Source organism: Mesoplodon mirus (assembly GCF_964341445.2).
Source record: "Mesoplodon mirus genome assembly, chromosome: 2".
Classification (NCBI taxonomy): Eukaryota; Metazoa; Chordata; class Mammalia; order Artiodactyla; family Ziphiidae; genus Mesoplodon; species Mesoplodon mirus.
The window spans coordinates 219450333-219474132 of record NC_138977.1 but is presented as its reverse complement, the minus strand read 5'-3'; the positions used below and the strand labels follow the sequence as shown (position 1 = coordinate 219474132).

Genomic DNA, 23800 nt, shown 5'->3' with positions numbered 1-23800 from the left:
CATCCCTCCTCCACCCCCCTCCACCTTGGCAACCACAAGTCTGTTCTCTATGAGTCTGTTTCTGTTTTGTAGGTAAGTTCATTTGTGTCATATTTTAGATTCCACATATAAGTGATGTCATATGGTAGTTGTCTTTCTCTGTCTTACTTCACTTAGTATGATAATCTCTAGGTTCATCCATGTTGCTGCAAATGGCATTACTTCATTCTTTTTTATAGTCAAGTAGTTTTCATTGTATATATGTACCACATCTTCTTTATCCATTCATCTGTCGATGGATATTTAGGTTGATTCCATTTCTTGGCTATTGTGAATAGTGCTGCTGTGAATATAGGGGTTCATGTATCTTTTTGAATTATAGTTTTGTCCATATATATGCCCAGGACTGGGGTTGCTGGATCATATGGTAACTCTATTTTTAGTTTTTTGAGGAACCTCCATACTGTTTTCCATAGTGGCTGCACCAACTTTCATTCTCACCAGCAGTGTAGGAGGGTTTCCTTTTCTCCACACCCTCTCCAGCATTTGTTACATAAATTTATTATCTTACAGTTCTGGAGGCCAGAAGTCTGATTTGGGTCTCACTGGGATAAGATCAAGTTGTCAGCAGGACTGCATTCCTTTCTGGAGGCTCTAGGGTAGAATCTACTTCCTTGTCTTTTTCCCAGCTTCTAGAGTTTGCCAACATTTCTTGGGTTGTGGTCCCCCTCCATCTTCAAAGCCAACAACAGCTGGTCAAGGTTTTCTCACATCTTCTTACTCAGGCTTCCTCTTCTGCCTCCTACCACTTTTAAGGACCCTTGTAACTACCTTGGATCCCCCCAGATAATCTCCCTGTTTTAAGGTCAGCTCCACCTAAATTCCCTTTTGCCATGTAACAATATATTCACAGGTTCTGGGGATTAGAATGTGGACATCTTTGTGTGTGGGGGGTGCATTATTCTGTCTACAGCCACCTACTATCTAGACGCACTCAAGATAAAATGGAGTTCCCTCCTCTCAGGTCCACTCTCCCCTCCATTGCCCACCTGGAACCTCAGTTTTACTTTTTGTCTCTATGCATTTGCTTATTCTAGGTACTTCATATAAGTGGACACAGTATTTGTCTTTTTTGTCTGTATTATTCCACTTAGCATGTTTTTAAGGCACATTATTGTTGCCCTAATTGTCTTTTGACAAATATACAAAAGGCAATTCAATGGAAAAATAAGATTATTTTCAACTAAGATATTGGAACAGTTAGACATTTAAATGCAGAAATATTACTTGCAACCTAAATCTCATGCCTTATACAAAAACAAACTCAAAATGGGTCATAGATCTCAGTGTAAAACCTTAAACTGTTAAACTTTTAGAAATAAAGAGAACATCTTCATGACCCAGGGTTTGGCTATGAGTTCTTAGACATAATTCCAAAGACACAATGCATAAAAACAAAAATTTGATAAATTGGGCTTCATCAAAATTAAAAACTTTTGTTTTGCAAAAGCATTTTTAGGCAAATGAAAGGCTGAGAAAATATACCTGAAAATCATATATCAGATAAAGGACATATCTAGAATATATAAGGAAAATGTAATGATTATTAAGCCAGTTTAAAAAGGGGCAAAAGATTTAAGTAGATTTGAATGGACACTTCACCAGAGAGGATATAAAGATGGCAAATAGCCACATGAAAAGAATTCAGTATCATTAGTCACTAGGGAAATGCAAATTTCAAGCATAATGGGATATCACAACTACTGGTAGAGCTAAAATTTTTTTTAAAATTTTGACAATACCAGGTAGTGGTAAGGATGCAAACAGCTGAATCTCTTATACCTTGCTGGTGGGAATGCAAAATGGTACAGCCACTCTGGGAAATAAGCAGAATCTTAAAATGTTAGTCGTATATAATATATATATATATGTATGTGTGTACACATACACACATACATATATATATATATACCTAGCTGTGGCATTCTTAGGTTTTTCCCCTAGAGAAATGAAAGCTTATGTTCACACAAAATCTTGCATACAAGTGTTTATAATGGTTTTATTTATAGTCATCAAAAGTTGGAGACAATCTAAATGTCCTTCAGTGGGTGAATGGAGAAACAAATTGTAGTTCAGCTGAACAGTGGAATATTACTCAGCAATAAAAAGAAATGAACTATTGATACACTTAATGTGTTGGGGGTTCCAAAACCACCCCTATGTTTGGAGATTCACTAAAGTGACATATATGACTCAGTATGTAGTTGTACTCCTGGCTAAGATTTATTAAAGCAACATGGTAAGGATACACATCTGGATCATAAGGGGAAAAGACAGATGGAGTCTCTTGGAATTTATGCATAGGTTTCCTTATGGTCTCTCCCATGGGAGAGTTCATAGCTTGGAAGACTCGATATTGTTAAGATGTCAGTTCTCCTCAAATCTATACTCTGCAATATAAACCTAATCAAAATTTCAGCAGGCTTTACATAAAAGTCGACAAGTTGTTCCTCAAAATTATTTAGAAAACTTGAGGATCTAGAATAATCAAGACAGACTTGAAGACAAAGATGAAGAACATATCTACCTGATTTTAAGACTAACTATCAAGCTATAGTGATTAAAGCAGTATGGTATTGGCATAAGGATAGACAACTAGATCAGTGTAACATAACAGAAAATCTAGAAGTACATTAATGTAAATACAATGAGCTTAGATTGACAGTAGTGCCAAAGCAATTTATTTATTTGTTTATTTATTTAAAAAAATATCATTTATTGCTGCTGAGGACCAACCAGGAGAGTTTCCCCCAGCCACAACATCTATTTCTCATCACCGATGGACTTGGAACTATGATAGTTTGCTAATTCTATAGCAGGAAAGATTGGCAGTGTATGAGTGAAGTTCCTGTCTTTGACCATGGGTTTGTGGCATATGTTTAGTGAGTGGTTATTTTTTGCATATTTTCTCTTTGGTAGATGTGTGGCAGTTAATTGTTACTCTGTTTGCCAAAGCAATTTATGGCTAGAAAGTTGTTTAATTAAATAATGCTGGAACAAATGGATATCTTTTTGGAAAAAAATGAGCCTTGATGTCTATGTCACACTATAATCAAAAACATTAATTTGATATGGATTACAGACTTAAAAGTGAAAAACAGGAGAATATCTTCATGACCTTGGGGTCAGTAAACATAAAAGAAAAAATGGAAAAGTTGGACTTACGTCAAAATTGAAAACTTCTCATCAAAAGACACCATTAAGAATGTCAAAAAGCAAACTACAGATTAGGAGAAAATACTTGCCCTACATATATCTGACAAAAGACTTGCATCCAGAATACACAAAATTTGTACAAATCATTGATGCCACAACAAAATCTTTTTTTTTTTTAGGGGGCTGTGCTGCATGGATTGTGGGATTTTAGTTCCCCAACCAGGGAGTGAACCCTGGCCATTGGCAGTGAGAGCGTGGGGTCCCAACCACTGGACTGCCAGGGAATTCCCAACAAAATCATTTTTTTAAAAGATGGGCAAAATTAATAAGTAGGCACCTCACAAAAGGATTTATTAGAATGGTCAATAAACATATGAAAAGGTGTACATCACTAGTCCTTAGGGAAATGCATATTCAAACCCCAGTGAAATATTACTGCATACCCAGCACAATGACTAGGATTAAAAAGATTGACAAGACCAAGTGTTGGTGAGGTTATATAGAACCCTCATAGCTGTTGGTGAGAGTGTGAAAGCGTATATATTTTTTGTTCCTCAGTTCCCTTGACCGCTTAAACTATGGCAGGATTGAGTGCACTGGTGCCCACATTCAGATGGCCAGGAATTCTTGGGAAATAGAATAGAGTGATATGTGTGTGCTCAGCAGGTCTCTTGGTTGCAAATGGCCCAACTCGATTCTACTTAAACCAGAGACGATGAATACGTTGTCTCAGGTAACAGTTCCTGAGAGGGTTAATGTCAGGCTCAATTACAGCCAAATACTTCAGACTGTGTCTACAGAAATCAGCCTTTTTACTCCACTTTCCTCTGGGATGGCTTAGTTTTCAGACAGACCTTGGTCACTGTGGTCACATGCAGCTGCGGGATTATAACCTATAATGTTGAACCCAGCTACTAAGCCTTATTCCCAGGATTGTCTTTGATTGATGCATCCCTAAACTGATCATCAGAACCACTGTGAGGTCTAGGTCAGGTCCACCCTTGGGCTGGGAGTGACGGTGCTGTGGTTCCTCCCTCAAATAGAGGCACTGTCACTAGAAAAAGGGGAAATGGATGCTAGTCTTGCGAAACAACCTATTTTCTCTACATTGTACTTATTTAATGTTTATTTCTCTAACTCCGATAGCTATGTCCCAGGCCCTTGCTAGACCCTGGAAATGTAAAGGTGAATTGTTTGTGAATAGAGAGCAGATCTGTAGCCTGGCATTGAAAATTCTGGGATGTGTTTTGGCCTCCTCTTCCTTTTGTTCAGTAGCTTTATTCTTTTCCAGGCACTTTGTGCTCCATGTATTTGAATTTCTGGTAGTGTCCATCCTTGTCCTTGGTTTACCCCCAGCGTGCTCTACGTCTGGAATGTGCCCATCCCTCATACCTCAACATGTTTCAGTTCTACCCTTCTTCCCAGGCCTGGCTCAAACACCTCCTTCAGAAGCCCTCACTGAGATTTTTTTGACCTACGTTAGTTTCTCTTCTTTGCTTTTGCCTGTTATTCTATCCATAGCTTATCTTAGCTCTACGTTCCTTCAATTCTAAGTATCCTGATAGCACCTGGCAGAGTGCTGGGCACACAGTAAGCTTAATAAATAATGGATAGTTATTGTACTCTTTTTTTTTCTTTTTAAAGAAGATGTTGGGGGTGGGAGTTTATTAATTAATTTATTTTGGCTGTGTTGGGTCTTCGTTTCTGTGCGAGGGCTTTCTCTAGTGTGGCAAGCAGGGGCCACTCTTCATCGCGGTGCGCGGGCCTGTCACTGTCGCGGCCTTTCTTGTTGCGGAGCACAAGCTCCAGACGTGCAGGCTCAGTAGTTGTGGCTCACAGGCCTAGTTGCTCCACGGCATGTGGGATCCTCTCAGACCAGGGCTCGAACCCATGTCCCCTGCATTAGCAGGCAGATTCTCAACCACTGCGCTACCAGGGAAGCCCAGTTATTGTACTCTTGATAATTTTGGAATTATCTATTGCAGTCCTTTAACTGTCCAGCAGTACCAGATATTTGTAAGCTGGCCTTTACTTAAGAACATTTTGTATACATGTAAGTTACTTAGAAGTAACTTACTGCTTCCCAATCACTCTTTGATGTAGCTTCATCACCTGTGATGTGGTCTATTCAAGTTTCTTACACAAATGCAGTCAGCATAGTGGTGTTCGCAGTCATGGCCACATGTAGGTCTTTTCTTTAAACATCCATTTGGACTAGAAGCAAAAATACCCATTCTGGTCCCCTCCCCCCACCGTCCAATTCAATAATCATTTATTGGCATGTATCTAGTAGAGTAGTGGTTCTCAGATGTCAGTGTGCATCAGAATCACCTCGAAGGTATTTTAAAGCATGAATCACTAGGCTTCACCTCGAGTCTCTGATTCAGTGGGTCTGGGATGGGCTGAAGAATTTGCCTTTCTAACAACCACTCAGGTGGTGCTAATACTGCTAATCTGGGAACCAAGCTTTGAGGACTAGTTTACTAGTAGTAGATTTAACCCTCATTGCACATCAGAATCACTTCCTCGTTTTCCACCTCCATGAGTTCTTTTTAAGAACTGTCCTTTGCTCAGTTAAGTGAAAACATTTGGAATCTCTGCTGCAGCATGGTGTTAGCAGGATTTTATGAGTATTTCTAACGGAACCAGCTCCACAACAAATATAGACAAAATTCCTTTACGCCACATCTCCATAGCACCTGTGTGATGAGTATGGTACCTGTGTGATGGTGGAAGTACTGACCAGCTATGGTTAGGTAGTTCTAGTTCATGAAAACATATATTCCTAATTCTGTTGATGATTCAGTCTTTGGTCTTGACCAATTCCCATAATTTTTTCAAAGTCTGGTTTTCTTTAACATGACATTAAAAACACCTTTCTCTGATTTTGCAATCATCATTGCAAGAAGCATAAAATGGATGCTGATTCTTGGGAGCGGTGCACGTTTCATGAAAATTATCTGAGGTATCTCCTGTAGATTGCTTATTAGTTGTAAGGGGAAGAAAGTAACTACAGTGGAGAAATTGGCTGTCACTGTGGGTGATGAAAATTAACGTCATCAATGAGGGAAAATGGACATCTTGTCTCTAAATGATGTACCTACAAGGGCACAGCATCCTTATGTAGCACTCTGACTGGTAACACGTAACTGCAATCTACTCATAAGGAAACGTCAGACAGATCCAGTGAGGAGATTTCTATTTTTTTATAAAGGGTTTGTATTCTGCAGTGTCAGTGTCATAAAAGATAAAGATTGAGGAACTGTTCCAGAATAAAGGAGATTAAAAAAACTCGATAGCTAAAAGCAGTATGTGATTCTAGACTGGGTCCTGTACTGAAGTGGAAAAAGTGCAATAAAGGATAGTGTTGGGTCAAATGACAAGTTGGAATATGGATGGTAGATTAGATAAAAAGTACTGTATCAATTTTGAATTTCCTGAGATTGATAACAAGTACTGTGGTTATATAAGATAATCTCCTTATTCTTAGGAAACACAATGAACTACTTAAAGGTAAAAATAAATGATGTGTGTAATGTAATCTCAGGTGAGTCAGAAAAATATGTGGGAGAGAGAGCAAGCAAATAAAGTAAATGGGGCAAGGTTACAGGTGTTCTTTGTAATTATCATTGTGACATATTTTTCACTGTGACTTTATGAAAGTTTGAAATTATTCCCAAATAAAAACTTAAAAAAAAAACACACCACCACTCTCTGCTCTTCACTTCAGGGTAATTGTAAAAAAATTTTTAAATCTGTATAAAAATGTTTTCAAAGATCAGTCTGCTTTTCAAATGATGGTTCCTGTTTTGCTTTGTCTAGGGAGCCTCGTATCTCATTCTGTGGGTGTTCTCAGGAGATTTTTAGCTCCTGAGAGCCTGCAGGGGGTCAGCCTCGCCCTGATTGTAATATCCAACTCTCCAACAGGGCAGCTTCTGGTGTCTTGTTCAGTGCTTCCAATAAGGTGCACACTAAACTAATGTGTGAACGTTGTCTATTATTATAGATTGTACCTTCAGCTTTGAACAGTATATTTTTCTTTCAGCTCAAAATGGAGTTAATCCTGGCTGGGAGAAGAAAGTGATTGAGTATTTTAAGGAAAAGCTGAAGGAAAATAATGCTCCTAAATGGGTGAGCTCATTGCTATTGGGGGGGGCAGGGGGGTGGCGAGGGTTGGGCAGACTTGCAGTTTCTCACAGTAGAGCCGTAATCCACATACCGTTTAAATGTATATATAAATTACTGTTCACTGCCCTCTGCTTTAAGTGCACATGTATTAAAAGGTTTCGGTCTCTTCTGCAACTTAAACTTAAATTCAAGCAAATAAGTGCTTCTATATTGGCACCTCTAGGTGGCAGTAATTGACCATGAAAAAAATGGGTAGTTGTGAGAGCTTGGATTATCTTTTGTTTTATTACCTTCATTTTAAAAGAGTTGACATGTACGAGTTTTAAGAGAAGAGCTCAACAAAGCAAATGCCTTTCTGCTAATTGGAAAGTGTTATGAAGGAAAGCATCCTTTTACATTATAGTCAAATGTCATCACACAAACTTGCAAGAACACAGGAAGTACTTTTGTTTAGCAATTGTGTTGTATTAACCATTGAGATCATTTGGCTCCCTTGATTTTGTGTGTGTGTGTGTGTGTGGGAATTGCGGTTTGAGTCTGGATATATATGTCTATGTGTATGTGCTTAATGTTTTATACACAGAATATTTTGACTTGATTGTTTGTTTTCGTTAAAGGTACCATCATTGAATGAAGTTCCCCTTCATTATTTGAAACCTAACAGTTTTGTGAAGTTCCGCTGCATGATTCAGGATATGTTTGACCCTGAATTTTACATGGGAGTTTATGAAACTGTTAACCGAAACACAAAAGCACGTGTACGTATTGCTTTTTTCATGAAACTTACTGTTTACAATTAGTAGTGTTAATTTTGTCCTTGTGTTGTTTATGGTGATTTTGATTCTGATAGATTGATATAATACTGCTATTTTTTTTGCTTTGGGTTATAGGTTCTTCATTTTGGAAAATATAGAGATGTAGCAGAGTGTGGGGTATGTATACTTAAAATATATTCTCTGATATGATTTTTATTTGATCTAAAAATCTCTTAGAAGGTGGAATATTGTAAATGATAAAATTAATTCCTTTCTTTTCCTAATATCTATGTACTTGCTTTTTAAAATTACAGGTTATGATAAGTTCTTTTAAAATGAAAAGTAGAAGAGAAATGAAAGAAGATTAATTTAGGGCTTTACACGTGCTTAATTAAATTTGATTAAATCCTGCCCTCTTTTCCTGGGAGGAAAAAAGTAAACTTAAGCTTTCTTTGATAAAAGGAAGTAATAGAAACTCTCTTACATATCAGTAATGGGAAAGGGAAGAAGACAGAATCCTGGATATAATTATAGTTGTAAAATGGGTAGTTTTGAGATAGAAACTTACTAGAAAAGCAATTAGAGGAACCACAGTATATCTGCATTTTCTTTGGTATTGCTTTTCTGATAGTAGAACAACATGCAGAATTAAACTTAATTTCATTCAGACACCTGTTCAACATGACTGGCATTGTAACTGGGGAAAGTTTAAAACTTATTTCTGGTTTAATAGTAGAAGAAGATTACCAGCATGTCAAAATATATTAACTAAAAATATCTCTCATATTTTGCTTTTTGTGTTTTTCATGTGGTACTATTGAAACACAGGTGGTAATTTTCAATTGTTAGAAAGAAAACAAGTATCACAGGTGGGGATTGACCAGGCAGGTGCTGAGGCATGACCCCAGTAGAAAGGTGAGCCTCAGTAGTTACCTCCATTCTGGATTTATTAGATTTCTGCTTTGCAGTCCAGAATCTTAGTTTAATCAGGTTATTTAGGGCTTTTTACATTCTGGGAGTCTGACTCCTGCTTACCCAAACCTCAAGAGGTTGATTTATAAACCCTAATCCCAGCCTGTTAATTCACAGTAGAAATTGTTCCTGTTGAATAAGTGTTTTAGCCCAGCGGGCTGATCTGTATGGAAGAAAAGCCCTAATTTGGAAGGTTGCTATAAAGAAAAAACGATAACTTCCTATACTTATTTAGAGTAACGGACTCACGAATGATGGATTCGTTTAATCTTACACATGATGGCCTCCAGCTCTCCCATGTCTTTTTCCTTTAGGGTGCCCCATAGCATGCACCATTATGCAAGTCTAATGAATCAACTTTAGGTTTCCTGCATCCCTTGTCTGAGGGTCCCTAAGCCATATTAGGCTAATAAACTAATACACATTTTTTCCCCTAGTACACAATAATACAGTGTCTCTATAGCTCAATAATCTCAGCCTCTGGAAATGGGAAAATGAAATAGGTGAGACTGTCTATCTGTGACACTCCCAAAGGCAAAGAGCTTTTATTTTGTACCATGTTGCTAAAGAGTCGTAAGCAAAAGCACCGTACCAGGAAAAGGGAGCTTTGGCCCTGGAAAGAAAGACACAGAAAAAACTTAGCTTATATATATTATCTCAGGCTCAATTGATATCTCTGGGATTCTTTCTTTGTTTCTTTTCTTTCTTTCTTTTTCTCTTAAAAAACAGAATATAGATTTTATTTACTTTTAAGGGATTTTTTTGGTACTCTAAAAGTAGTATGTGTTTGTTGAAATAATTTTTTCAATATTACATCTTGGGTCCTCTCTGCCTCTTATCTCTAAGTATATTTGAAATAGAGAATATGCCTTTTCTAAGGAATAATATCTGACTTTTAAATCTCATCTCAGAGCTACCTCGTAATGAATATTTCACTAAATTCCTATTTAATGGGCTAATTCTGATAGCTTTCTATGAGAGAGACAGTGGGATTACCATGAGCGCTGTCTTTGAAAAAATTTAATAAAATAACATGTTTATTTAAAGGGAGTTAATTTTTTTTTCATTTTTTCTTTAACATCTTTATTGGAGTATAATTGCTTTACAATGTTGTGTTAGTTTCTGCTGTATAAAAAAGTGAATCAGCTATATGCATACGTATATCCCCATATCTCCTCCCTCTTGAGCCTCCCTCCCACCCTCCTTATCCCACCCCTCTAGGTGGTGGCAAAGCACCAAGCTGATCGCCCTGTGCTATGCAGCTGCTTCCCACTAGCTATCTGTTTTACATTTGGTAGTGTATATATGTCAATGTTACTCTCTCACTTCGTCCCAGCTTACCCTTTTCCCTCCCCGTGTCCTCAAGTTCATTCTCTACTTCTGTGTCTTTATTCCTGTCCTGCACCTAGGTTCATCAGAAACTTTTTTTTTTTTTTTAGATTCCATATATATGTGTTAGCATACAGTATTTGTTTTTTTCTTTCTGACTTACTTCACTCTGTATGACAGACTCTAGGTCCATCCACCTCACTACAAGTAACTCAGTTTCATTTCTTTTTATGGCTGAGTAATATTCCATTGTATATATGTGCCACATTTTCTTTATCCATTCATCTGTCGATGGACATTTAGGTTGCTTCCATGTCCTGGCTATTGTAAATAGAGCTGCAATGAACATTGTGGTACATGACTCTTTTTGAATTACGGTTTTCTCAGGGTATATGCCCAGTAGTGGGATTGCTGGGTCACATGGTAGTTCTATTTTTAGTTTTCTAAGGACCCTCCCTACTGTTCTCCATAGTGGCTGTATCAATTTACATTCCCACCAACAGTGCAAGGAGGGTTCTCTTTTCTCCACAGCCTCTCCAGCATTTATTGTTTGTAGATTTTTTGATGATGGCCATTCTGATGGGTGTGAGGTGATACCTCATTGTAGTTTTGATTTGCATATCTCTAATGATTAGTGATGTTGAGCATCCTTTCACGTGTTTGTTGGTAATCTGTATGTCTTCTTTGGAGAAATGTCTATTTAGGTCTTCTGCCCATTTTTGGATTGGGTTGTTTGTTTTTTTGATATTGAGCTGTATGAGATGCTTGTAAATTTTGGAGATTAATCGTTTGTCAGTTGCTTCGTTTGCAAATATTTTCTCCCCTTCTGAGGGTTGTCTTTTCATCTTGTTCATGGTTTCCTTTGCTGTGCAAAAGCTTTTAAGTGTCATTAGGTCCCATTTGTTTACTTTTGGTTTTATTTCCATTTTTCTAGGAGGTGGGCCGAAAAGGATCTTGCTGTGATTTATGTCATAGTGTGTTCTGCCTATGTTTTCCTCTAAGAGTTTTATAGTGTCTGGCCTTAACATTTAGGTCTTTAATCCATTTTGAGTTTATTTTTTTGTATGGTGTTAGGGAGTGCTCTAATTTCATTTTTCCTTTTTTTTTTTTTTTTTTTTGAGGTATGCGGGCCTCTCACTGTTGTGGCCTCTCCCGTTGCAGAGCACAGGTTCTGGACGCACAGGCTCAGTGGCCATGGCTCACGGGCCTAGCCGCTCCGCGGCATGTGGGATCTTCCCAGACTGGGGCCCGAACCCATGTCCCCTGCATCGGCAGGTGGACTCTCAACCACTGCGCCACCAGGGAAGCCCCTAATTTCATTCTTTTACACGTAGCTGTCCATTTTTCCCAGCACCACTTATTGAAGAGGCTGTCTTTTCTCCACTGTATATTCTTGCCTCCTTTATCAAAAATAAGGTGACAGTATGTGTGTGGGTTTCTCTATCTCTGGGCTTTCTATCCTGTTCCTTGGGTTTGTTTTTGCATGTCTTTTCCTTCTTGTGTTTCCTGCCTGGAGAAGTTCCTTTAGCATTTGTTGTAAAGCTGCTTTGGTGGTGCTGAATTCTCTTAACGTTTGCTTATCTGTAAAGGTTTTCATTTCTCCATCGAATCTGAATGAGATCCTTGCCGGGTTGAGTATTCTTGATTGTAGGTTTTTCCCTTTAATCACTTTAAATGTGTCCTGTCGCTCCCTTCTGGTCTGCAGAGTTTCTGCTGAAAAATCAACTGTTAACTTTATGGGGATTTCCTTGTATGTTATTTGTTGCTTTTCCTTTGCTGATCTTAATATTTTTTCTTTGTATTTAATTTTTGATAGTTTCATTAATATGTGCCTCGGTGTGTCTCTTTGGGTTTATCCTGTATGGTACTCTCTGTGCTTTCTGGACTTGATTGACTATTTCCTTTCCCATGTTAGGGAAGTTGTCGACTGTAATCTCTTCAAATATTTTCTCAGTCCCTTTCTTTTTCTCTTCTTCTGGGACCCCTATAATTAGAATGTTGGTGCGTTTAATGTTGTCCCAGAGGTCGCTGAGATTTTCATCTATTCTTTTTTTTTTTTTTTTTTTTGTGGTACGCTGGCCTCTCACTGTTGTGGCCTCTCCTGTTGCGGAGCACAGGCTCTGGATGCGCGGGCCCAGCAGCCATGGCCCACGGTTCCAGCCGCTCCGCGGCATGTGGGATCCTCCTGGACCAGGGCACGAACCCGCGTCCCCTGCATTGGCAGGCGGACTCTCAAGCACTGCGCCACCAGGGAAGCCCTGTCCTCAATTCTTTTCATTCTTTTTTCTTTATTCTGCTCCCTGGCAGTTATTTCCACCATTTTTTCTTCTAGCTCACTTATTCGTTCTTCTCCCTCAGTTATTCTGCTATTGATTCCTTGTAGAGTATTTTTAATTTCAGTAATTATGTTGTTCATCACTGTTTGTTTGCTCTTCATTTCTTCTAGATCCTTGTTAAATGTTTCTTGTATTTTCTCCATTCTGTTTCCGAGATTTTGGATAATCTTTACTATCATAGCTCTGAATTCTTTTTCAGGTAGGTTGCCTATTTCGTCTTCATTTATTTGGTCTTTAGGTTTTTACCTTGCTCCTTTGTCTTTAACATATTTTTTTGTTGTTTCTTTCTTTTTTTTCTCTTTTTGATGGGTGGTGCTGTATTCTTGTCTTACTGGTTGTTTGGCCTGAGACATCCAGCCCTGGAGTTTGCAGGCAGTTGGATAGAGCCGGTGTTGGTGCTGAAATGAGGACCTCTGGGAGGCCTCACTCTGGTTAATATTCAAAGGGGTTTAATTTTGTAACGTAGGGTGCTGTATATTTGGATTTGAAGGAAGGTACTATATTGATTATTGCATTTGAAATGTTGTATGTCTGTTTTTCAAAAATGATAGTTTGGATTTAGTAGTTGCTTGTTAATTAACTCTTAATATGAAAGTATTTACTGTGGTTTTATAAATAACATGGAAATATGGTTGCTAATTTTTAAAGTTTTTGTAATAAATTTTTTTAATAAGATAAAATTTTGTATACGTCACAGCCTCAGCAAGAAGTTGATTTAAACTCTCCACGAACTACCACTTTGGAAAGACAGACTTTCTATTGTGTTCCAGTGCCTGGAGAATCCACGTGGGTGAAAGAAATATCCTTTATCTGAACCTTCTTATGTGTTGAATGGTTACTGATTATTTTCTTAATTGAAGAGACCACAATTCATATTTTGATTTTTTCTTTTAAACTTAGTCTTTTTACCTCAGTGAAGGTAGCTGGAAAAGAAAATTATTCTTCATTTATAGTGCTTGGCTTTATTTTTATAAAATGTGTTTCCTTTGTCCTAAACAAGAAAATCTATAAAACAAGCTTCAGTATTCATCACTGAGAAATGATAAAATTATGGTGCATTCTGCTAGTGAAAAACTGTTTAAAAGATTGAGGTGGATTTAAAGGGACTGAAAAAGAGAGTTGCACAATCATTAAGTAAAAAAACTGGTTTTAAATTAGAACTCGTTCTAATTTTATTAAGAGAAAACAACGTTTGTTCTTTTGAGAGATTGTGGAGACATCTCATTCTCATTTTTATTTTTTTTAGTTACTAATTTCTTTAGGCATAGTTCACATACTGAAATGCACGGATTTTAAAGGTATACTTAAGTGGTTTGGATAAATGCATACACCTGTAATTTGCACACCCATCGAAGTAAAGAACTTTGTGCCTTTTTCCCATCACCACCTCCTCCCCACGACTGCTCTGATTTCTTTCACTATAGCTTAATTTTACCTATTGTTGAATGTCATACAAATGGAATCATATAACATATAGTCTTTTGTGTCTGATATCTTTTATTCAGCATAATGCATTTGAGATTCATCCATGTGTATCCATAGTTCATTCCATTTTATTGCTGATGGTATTTATTTATATAATATCCAATTGATGAACATTTGGGTTGTTTCCAGTTTGAGGCCAGGCGTTTTTTGGTGAGATTTTAACTTACTAAATCAGTTTTTTAACAGATACTTTGTGTCGGTTGTGATAAATTTGTGTATCTCTCAAGGAATGTTTCCCAATCATTGAATCACAGTTCTTGAATTTATTGACATAAAACTTTCATAGTATTTCCTTATTTTCCTTTTAATGTCTAAGGGATATCTAACAATGATCTCCTTTCATTTCCAAAATGTTAATTTATTTTTCTCTTTTATCCTTGATTAGTATTGCTAGGGGTTTGTCAGAGGATCAACTTTTTACTTTAATTTTTTGTTTTCTATTTCATTGATGTTTGCTCTTATTTCCTTCATTTTTAGTAATGGTTTTAATTTTTTTTAAAACCTTAAGGTTAGTGTGCAGATCATTTCATATCTTCCTTTTCTAATATTAACATTTAAGGCCATAAAATTCGCTCTAATCACTGCTTTAGTTGGATCCCACAAATTTTGACTTGTTTTTACTCTCATTCAGTTCAAAATATTTTCTAATTTCCTTTGTGATTTCTTCTTTGATCCTTGAGCCTCACTACAATATACTTCTATTGATCTTTTAAACAGTTGTCTCCTACATAAATTTAGAAATAAGGGGGAAAATTACATCTTTTATGTTGCAAAAATATTTATCATTTCTATCTCTTTTTGTCTTTGTTCTTGTCTGGAATCATATCACTGAGCCTTTTTTTTAAAGTACTGATCCGTTGGTGATAAATTTTCTCAGCTTTTTTTCAACTGAAAATGTCTTAATTTCACCCTTTTGGGGTGTGTGTGTGGGGGGGGTGTGGGGTGTGCTGCATTGTGCAGCATTCCGGATCTTAGTTCCCTGACCAGGGATCTACGTGCCCCCTGCATTGGGAGCATGGAGTCTTAACCACTGGACTGCTAAGGAGGTCCCTCACCTTTATTTTTGAAGGATATTTTCAGTGGTTGTAGAACCCTTTTTTTTTTCTCCCAGTGGTTATAGAATGCTTGATTGACAGGTATCTCCCATCTTCAACACTTTAATGATATTGTTCCATTGTCTTCTGGCCTCAATTGTTTTTTGATAAAAGGATAGCTGTCATTTTTATCATTGTCACCTGTATGTAATGGGTCTTTAATTTTCCTCTGGCTGCTTCTAATATTCTCTGTGGTTTTCAGCAGCTTGACTATGATGTGTCCATGTCTGGGTTTTTTGTGTTTATCTTGCTTGGGTTTTATTGAGCTTTTAGATCTGTGGGTTGATATTTTTCAGAAGATTTCAGCCATTATTTCTTCAAATATTTTTCTGTCCCAGTCTCATCTTTTTCTCATTTTCTGGGGCTCAAATCACATGATTGTAGACTAATTATTATTGTTCTCAGGTGATTGAGGGTTTTTTTCCATTTTATTTTTTAGTTCTAGATTTTTTCATTTGTTTCTTTTTCTTTGTTTCCATTTTTCTGATGATAGTCCTCATCTTTCCTTTTAAAATTGTAAATTTGGGAATTGCTTTTTAGCCCTTGTCTGCTAATTCCAATATCCAGGTTGTCTCTGGGTTGTTGTTTTTTTTCTATTGATACTGTTTTTAACCCTGCTTATAGGCCATGCTTTCCTTCTTCTTCACATAATTAATCATGTGTTATGATTAGTTATGCTGACATACAACACTGTTGAAAGTGTACTTTTGTCTTCGAAAATGTTGAATTTTGTCCTGGCAGGCAGGTACTTTAAGTGGACCGCTTTGATCTTGTCAAGGCTCGGTTTTGGGATTTGTTAAGGTAAGTATGAGTGGCACTTACAGTGTAGGATGTAGTTCTTACTTGCGAGATGTGCTATTTCCGGGTCTCACCTAAGTGCTCGTGATTCTCAGCAGGGTCCAGTTCTAGTATTGTACAACTTCCAGAATCTCTGCTAAGCTCCCAACCAAGCAGCAGCTGTTCTCTCCTAGGGCTCTATCTGAAGCTACTTCCTCTCTAACTGTTCTGCAAATTCCAGTTGCTTCCGTAGCCCTGAGCTGTGTGCTCTGTTTTCTCTACCAGCAAGAGCAGAACCTCCACTTCTCTTTGCTGCAATTTGGATAATGCCCCTGAGAGAGCTGGGGAGAATGTGGAGTTTACCTGTGGTGTTTCTTCTCATTCAGGGATCATAACCTTATGTTCTTTGTTGTCCAAAGAATGAAAACAGTTGCTTCATGCCTTTTGTCCAGTTTCACAGGTTTTTTGTTTTTTTAATTGAAGTATAGTTGATTTACAATATTGTGTTAGTTTCAGGTATACAACAAAGTGATTCAGTTATACATATGTATATCTGTATTCTTTTTTAAGGATTCTTTTCCATTATAGTTTATTTCAAGACCTTGAATATATTTCCGTGTGCTAAGCAGTAAGTTCTTGTCATTTATCTATTTTATATATGGTAAGTGTGCATCTGTCAGTCCCATACTCCCAATTTATCCTTCCCCATCCAGCCCCTACCCTTTGCCTTTGGTAACCATGAGTTTGTTTTCTATGTCTGTGAGTCTGTTTCTATTTTATAACTAAGTTCATTTGTACTACTCTTTTATATCTCACATATAAGTGATATCATGTATTTGTCTTTCTCTGTCCGACTTACTTCACTTAATATGATAATCTCTGTGTCCATCCATGTTGCTGCAGATGGCATTATTTCATTCTTTTTTATGGCTGAGTAATATCCCAGTGTGTGTGTTTGTGTGTGTGTGTATGTATGTGTATACACACCACATCTTTATCCATTCATCTGTTGATGGACACTTAGGTTGCTTCCATGTCTTGTTTATTGTAGCTAGTGCTGCTTTGAACATTGGGATGCATGTATCTTTTCAAAGTAGAGCTTTTATCTTTTCTGTATATATGCCCAGGAGTGAGATTGCTGGATCATAATGGTAACTCTATTTTTAGTTTTTTAAGGAGCCTCCATTCTGTTTTCCATAGGGGCTGCACCAGTTTACATTCCCACCAACAGTGTAGGAGGGTTCCCTTTTCTCCACACCCTCTCCAGCATTTGTTGTTTGTAGACTTTTTTTAGTATATGTGCTGCCGAAGCAAGCACTATTTGTAGACTTTTTGATGATGGCCATTCTGACCAGTGTGAAGTGATTATACCTCATTGTAGTTTTGACTTGCATTTCTCTAATAATTAGCGATGTTGAGCATCTTCTCATGTGCCTCTTGGCCTTCTTAATTCTGTCTTTGGAGAAGTGTTTGTTTAGATCTTCTGCCCGTTTTTTGATTGGGTTGTTTTTTTCTTATTGAGTTGTATGAGCTGTTTGTATATTTTGGAAATTAAGCCCTTGTAGGTCTCATCTTTTGCAAATATTTTCTCCCAGTCCGTAGGTTGTCTTTTCGTTTTATTTATAGTTCCTTTTCTGTGTGAAAGCTTTAAGTTTGATTAGGTCCCATATGTTTATTTTTGCTTTTATTTCTGTTGCCTTGGGAGATCAGTTTTACAGTTCTTTACAGCAAGGTAGGGGGCATAAGTTTGAGCAGTTAATTCTTATGACCCAAACTGGAAGTTCAGCCTTCTTTTATTGAAAAGAAATTTTTGTTATTCTGGGTTTTTTTTTTTTTTTAATTGGGTACTGTCTCAGTTATCCTTTATTTGTAGTTTACCTTGAATTACTCTGGTAACCTATTGAGGGTTTTTTTTTTGTGTTTTTTTTTTAATGGCTGTGTTGGGTCTTCGTTTCTGTGCGAGAGCTTTCTCTGGTTGTGGCAAGTGGGGGCCACTCCTCATCGCGGTGCGCGGGCCTCTCACTATCGCGGCCTCTCTTGTTGCGGAGCACAGGCTCCAGACGCGCAGGCTCAGTAATTGTGGCTCACGGGGCCAGCTGCTCCATGGCATGTGGGATCTTCCCAGACCAGGGCTCGAACCTGTGTATCCTGCATTGGCAGGCGGACTCTCAACCACTGCGCCACCAGGGAAGCCCCTATTCTGGGGTTTTTTAAAAAATTGAGGTGTGGTTGATTTACAATAGTGTTTTAATTTCAGGTGTACAACATAATGATTCAAATTTTTGATAGATTATACTCCATATTTATTATAAAATATTGGCTATATTCCCTGTGTTATACAACAGGGGTCCCCAACCCCTGGGCCGTGGCCTGTTAGGAACTGGGCTGCACAGCAGGAGGTGAGTGGCAGACGAGTGAGGGAAGCTTCATTTTGCCGCTCCCCATCACTCTCATTACCGCCTGAACCATCCCCCCCATACACACACACACACCCGTCCGGGAAAAGTTGTCTTCCATGAAGCTGGTCCCTGGTGCCAAAAAGGTTGGGGACCGCTGCTATACAATATATCCTTATAGCTTATTTATTGTATACATCAACCTTTTTTTTTTTGGCGATACGCGGGCCTCTCACTGCCGCGGCCTCTCCCGTTGTGGAGCACAGGCTCCGGACGCGCAGGCTCAGCGGCCATGGCTCGCGGGCCCAGCTGCTCCGCGGCACGTGGGATCTTCCCGGACCGGGGCACGAACCCGTGTCCCCTGCATTGGCAGGCGGACTCTCAACCACTGCGCCACCAGGGAAGCCCACATCAACTTTCTTTTAAAAATACATTTTTATTTTAACCAAACTGCCAAAGTAATAGTCTTTTATTAGTCACCTAGGTAGGGTAACTTAACGATATTCCCCAGTTCATGAAAATCTTTCCTTAACCTTTCATTTAACGCCTATGTTAATACAAACCAAGCTCGAGTCAGCCCTTCAACATCCTACACTCCCAGTCGTCACAAGAGGAGCTATGAAGATGATGAAGATATGGACCTACAGCCGAATAAACAGAAAGAGCAGCATGCAGGTGCCAGGCAAGCAGGTAGTGTGTGCCATTGGGCTTTCGGTAGACTTCTGGTCTCTTGCAGTAGATTCGTATTCACAATTAATTGTTGTATAACATAGCTCTAGATTTAGGAGCTGGCAGTGATTTGACAACTTTGCTTTGAGGTTTATCAGAGTTATAGTCAGTTTTGAGAGTTTGAACAGTTACTCTTTGGTCAGACTGTGCTTCATAATTGAGCAGTTAGGCATCACTTAGTGAGAAGTGGCTACTCTACTGTCAGTTGTTGAGGGTCGCAATTTGGGTAGCTGGAAAAGGTCTTTGATCTTTCTTCATATTTTTTTTAATCTCAGCTTTTAAGAAATATGAAGTACTCTACCCTAAAAGTGACTTATTTATATCTGAAACATCTTTTCTTATTTTCTTTTTGGAATAGTGATGCTTTAATTAGTAAGACTGAAAACATTGGAGGAAAAATGTGAAATTGTGGTGTACTGGATTACTTACTCCTAAACTTTAAAGCAAATAACCCTTAGAATAGTCACAGTTCTGTTTGTTCTATTTATGTAAGTTTGTAGTGGTTTATGTATTAAAATTAATTAAAATGCAATTCTGATTAAAACAAGGAGACCAGAAGTTGAAATTTTCTAAGAGAATAAGATAATTTCAAAATTGGTGTATATCATTATTAATTTCTCCAGTCACAGTTATTAGGAGCACTGAATTCCTTCATACGGCAGGTAGATAAGTTTGTTTTTATTTCTCCTTTTGTGTCCAGTCATTTTTCTTTAGCATCTTTAATCCAAGGACAAGTTAAAGGCAGAGGAGGTAAAAACAAATTAGTCTAGTTAATTTGAATGTGAAGGATGGGTTGAGAGGGCAAATATAACACTCAGTGGTAAACAAAGATATACTACTGAATTTCATTTAATCATATATTATTCTACTTTATAAGTTCATATTACTGTATTTCTTTAATGCTAAGGCATATTTTAATGTTTTTAAAATTGGAATGTTTTACAGTAAATGTATACAAATGTGATAGTATTCTTTTTCTCCACTCATCCCAAATGTTTATTAAAATTAACAGTGTATCATAACAAATAACATATTAGAATCCAAGACATATAGTGATTCTCTTATCATTTAAGCTATTGATGCTTCTTTCTATTTCTTGCCCCTTTTGTTTGAATATCATACTTTTCAGGGTTTTTGAATACATTTGAGTGCATTATTTATGTAAAGTTTACCTTGTTTGTTGGTTTCTAGGCAATCTTTCAGGCTGTATATATATTTTAAGCTGTTTTGGAGATAAGTGTAGATTCACATGCAGTTGTAAAACATAAGAGAGATCCTGTATATACTTGATCCAGTTTCATCTGGGTCAACATCTTGCATAATTAATAGTAGAATATCATAACCAGGAAATGGATATTGATATAGTCCATAGACCTTATTCAGAATTCACATTTTTACATGCAGTTATTTTTGTGCATGTGTATGTATTTAGTTCTGTGCAGTTTCATCACATGTGTAGATTCATGTGACCACTACCACAGTCAGGATACAGAAGAGTTCATTACCTAGATCTCTCATGTTGCCCTTTTATAATCATACCCACCTCTCCTGCCTCTCTACCTCCCCCTGGCAGCCACTAATTTGTTCTTCATCCCTATAATTTTGTCATTTTAAGAATGTTACATAAATGGAATCATGTAGTATATAGACTTTATAGATTGGCTTTTTTCATTCAGCAAAATTCCCTTGAGATCCATTCAAGTTGTTGCTTATATCAATAGTTTATTCCTTTTTATTGCTGAGCAATATTGTGTGGTATGGGAAGCTATATTTTAATTCTAAGTAGTTATCAGCCCTAAACTGTGACTACTTTAGGGGTAGAGATTATCTTTATGTTTTTATTTTTAATTAATTAGTTTTGGCTGTGTTGGGTCTTCATTTCTGTGCAAGGGCTTTCTCTAGCTGCGGCGAGTGGGGGCCACTCTTAATCACGGTGCGCGGGCCTCTCACTGTTGCGGCCTCTCTTGTTGCGGAGCACAGGCTCCAAACGCACAGGCTCAGTAATTGTGGCTCACGGGCCCAGTTGCTCCGCGGCATGTGGGATCCTCCCAGACCAGGGCTCGAACCCGTGTCTCCTGCATTGGCAGGCGGACTCTCAACCACTGCGCCACCAGGGAAGCCCCCGAGGCTATCTTTAAATGATATTTTGTATCCCCAGCAGCTAGTCTGATTCCTGGTACATAGTGGACATTAATAGATGTTTGGTAAATGAATTTATTGCTATATGGTTTTATTCTACTTAATAAGTAGAAAGAAGTATGTTCTACAAAGGTGTTTTTGTTGTCAGTAGACCCGTGTACTCCTTGGGTCAAAGATGTCAAGTAACGATGTTAAATATTAACTTTTAAAGTTACTTACATGAAATTTGATTGGAGGGGGAATTTGTTGCCATTTTATTGCAGGGGGAAAGTGATTACACTTTCGGATCTTCATAATAATCTTTGTTCTCTTGATAGGTCAAAGGGCTTCTAGTATGTGTTATTTCCTTAAAAACTGTAACAACCTGAAGTCTGCAAGCTCAGAAGCATCATTTCTATCAAATTCAAAAGGCTGTTTAGGAATGTTCTTTATCTCCAGGAAGCCTTAGCAATGACGACGTGCAATGCTGTCCCTTTGAATTTAGGGAGTGTTGGTGGTCTTCAGTGGTGTGGAGAACCAAAACGTTTAGAAACGGAAGCTTCTTCTGGACAGCAGCTGAACTTGCTAAACCTCTCTTCTCCTTTTGATCTGAATTTTCCACTGCCAGGAGAGAAGGGTCCTGCATGCCTCGTGAAGGTAATAAAATCTTTCATAGACCTGATGCTGACAAAGATGTGTTAAGTGTCTCAGAAATTAAAACAGAAAACTCTTAGCATTTGTATTAGCAAGTTTTCTCTTGCTGCTATAACAAACCACCACAAGCTTAGTGGCTTAAAACAACAAAATTTATCATTTTGCAGGCTTTAGGCCAGAAGTCCAACATGGATCTCACTGGGGGTAAAATTCAGGTGACAGCTGGACTGGTTCCTCTCTGGAGGCTTTGGGCGGGGGGGGAATGTGTTTTCTTGCCTTTTCCAGCTTTTGGAGGCTGCCATTATTCCTTGGCTCGTGGCCCCTTCCTCCATCTTCCAAGTCAGCAGTAATGCAGCCCTCTGACCATTTCTTCATAGTCACATTTCCCTCTGACCTTAGGTAGGAGAGATTCTCCAATTTTAAGGACATGTATGATTACATTGAGCCCACCCATGCAATCCAGAATAATCTCCCCATCTTAGGGTCCTTAATTTATACAAGTTCCTTTTACATGTAAGGTAACAACATACTCAAGGATTCCAGCGATTAAGAAGTGGATATTGGTCGGAGTGGTGGGGGGACATTATTTTGTCTACCACAGCATTGTTTACAAAAAATGGATATTTCAGATAGATGTGGAACAACTTTTAAATTAATATCTATTTCCTTCCTATATCATTTCTAACTTACAAATATCTGCTTTATTTTTTAATATTTATTTATTTATTTATTGGCCACGTCGGGTCTTAGTTGCGTGGCATCTTTGTCGCGGTGCGCTGGCCTCTCTCTAGTTGAGACACGCAGGCTATGTAGTTGCAGCGCAGGCGTAGTTGCCCCACCACATGTGGGATCTTAGTTCCCGCACCAGGGATTGAACCTGCGTACCCTGCACTGGAAGGTGGATTCTTAACCAGTGGACCACCAGGGAAGTCCCTATCTGCTTTACTTTCATCATTCTTCCTTTTCTTATCAGAAGCCATTTCTCACTTAGATTTAAAATAAGGTAGAAGGAAAAAAATCTGTTAATAGTTTGTTCCCCTATTCTGCTTATTCTGATTTTTTAATCATGAGAGGTGAACAAGTGATACAAGTTTCAGAAATGATCATTGAGAATTTCTGTTCTTAGTTGTTGTGGCTTTAACTTAAATGGCACTTTAGTTATGTAGCACAGGAGCAAGAATTAGCACGTTTTTCCTTCCATGCTTCTCTTAGGTCTCACCAGTAGGAGGCTTTGACAGTTTCTAATATCCATCATGATAGACAGCTTTGAAAGTTTGGCTCTTTACCGTGAGAAACCTCATGGCCATTCTAAGTTTGTGTTAATCCTGCTAACACTACATAGCTTGTGAATAAGTCCAGAGTTAATAATCGTGGGTTTTTCCCTTCTCTTGATGTATTTAATAGATTTTGAGATACTGCATGTTTCTAGTTTTAGTTGACCATCATCCTTGGGGGAAAGCCTTTTCTCTGAATGTAGTAGGGAAACAGACATTGGCCAGGAGTCAGGAGGTCCCATGTTTTAGTTAACGTATTTGCTCATTGCAGAATGACTTCAGGTAAGTGCTTTACCTCTCTTGATCTCAATTTATCAAATAAAGGAGTTGCTTTGAGGTTCATTTTCTGATTTAAAATGCTAAGATATTATTATTACTTTAACTTTAAGACTAATATCGTATGCTCTTTTGGTGTTATTTAGTCCTAACAATGTGATTTTGTGTGGCCTCTTGTTAGGTCTATGAAGACTGGGATTGTTTTAAAGTAAATGATGTTCTTGAGTTATATGGCATACTGTCTGTGGATCCCGTGCTAAGTATACTGAATAATGATGAAAG

The 23800-nt window shown here is 37.9% G+C and overlaps 1 protein-coding gene across 2 annotated transcripts in view; it reads left to right on the top strand.

The window, feature by feature from the left end:
• The window catches only part of MCMBP (minichromosome maintenance complex binding protein), a 63600-nt gene that overhangs the window by 14397 nt on the left and 25403 nt on the right, over positions 1-23800 (top strand). For both annotated transcript variants that reach the window (XM_082601718.1, XM_082601717.1), the window contains exons 2-8: positions 7241-7326; positions 7941-8081; positions 8214-8255; positions 13413-13514; positions 19013-19157; positions 21820-21971; positions 23700-23800. In XM_082601718.1, coding sequence (XP_082457844.1) covers positions 7241-7326; positions 7941-8081; positions 8214-8255; positions 13413-13514; positions 19013-19157; positions 21820-21971; positions 23700-23800 — 769 coding nt within the window. The remainder of the gene's footprint in view (positions 1-7240; positions 7327-7940; positions 8082-8213; positions 8256-13412; positions 13515-19012; positions 19158-21819; positions 21972-23699) is intronic.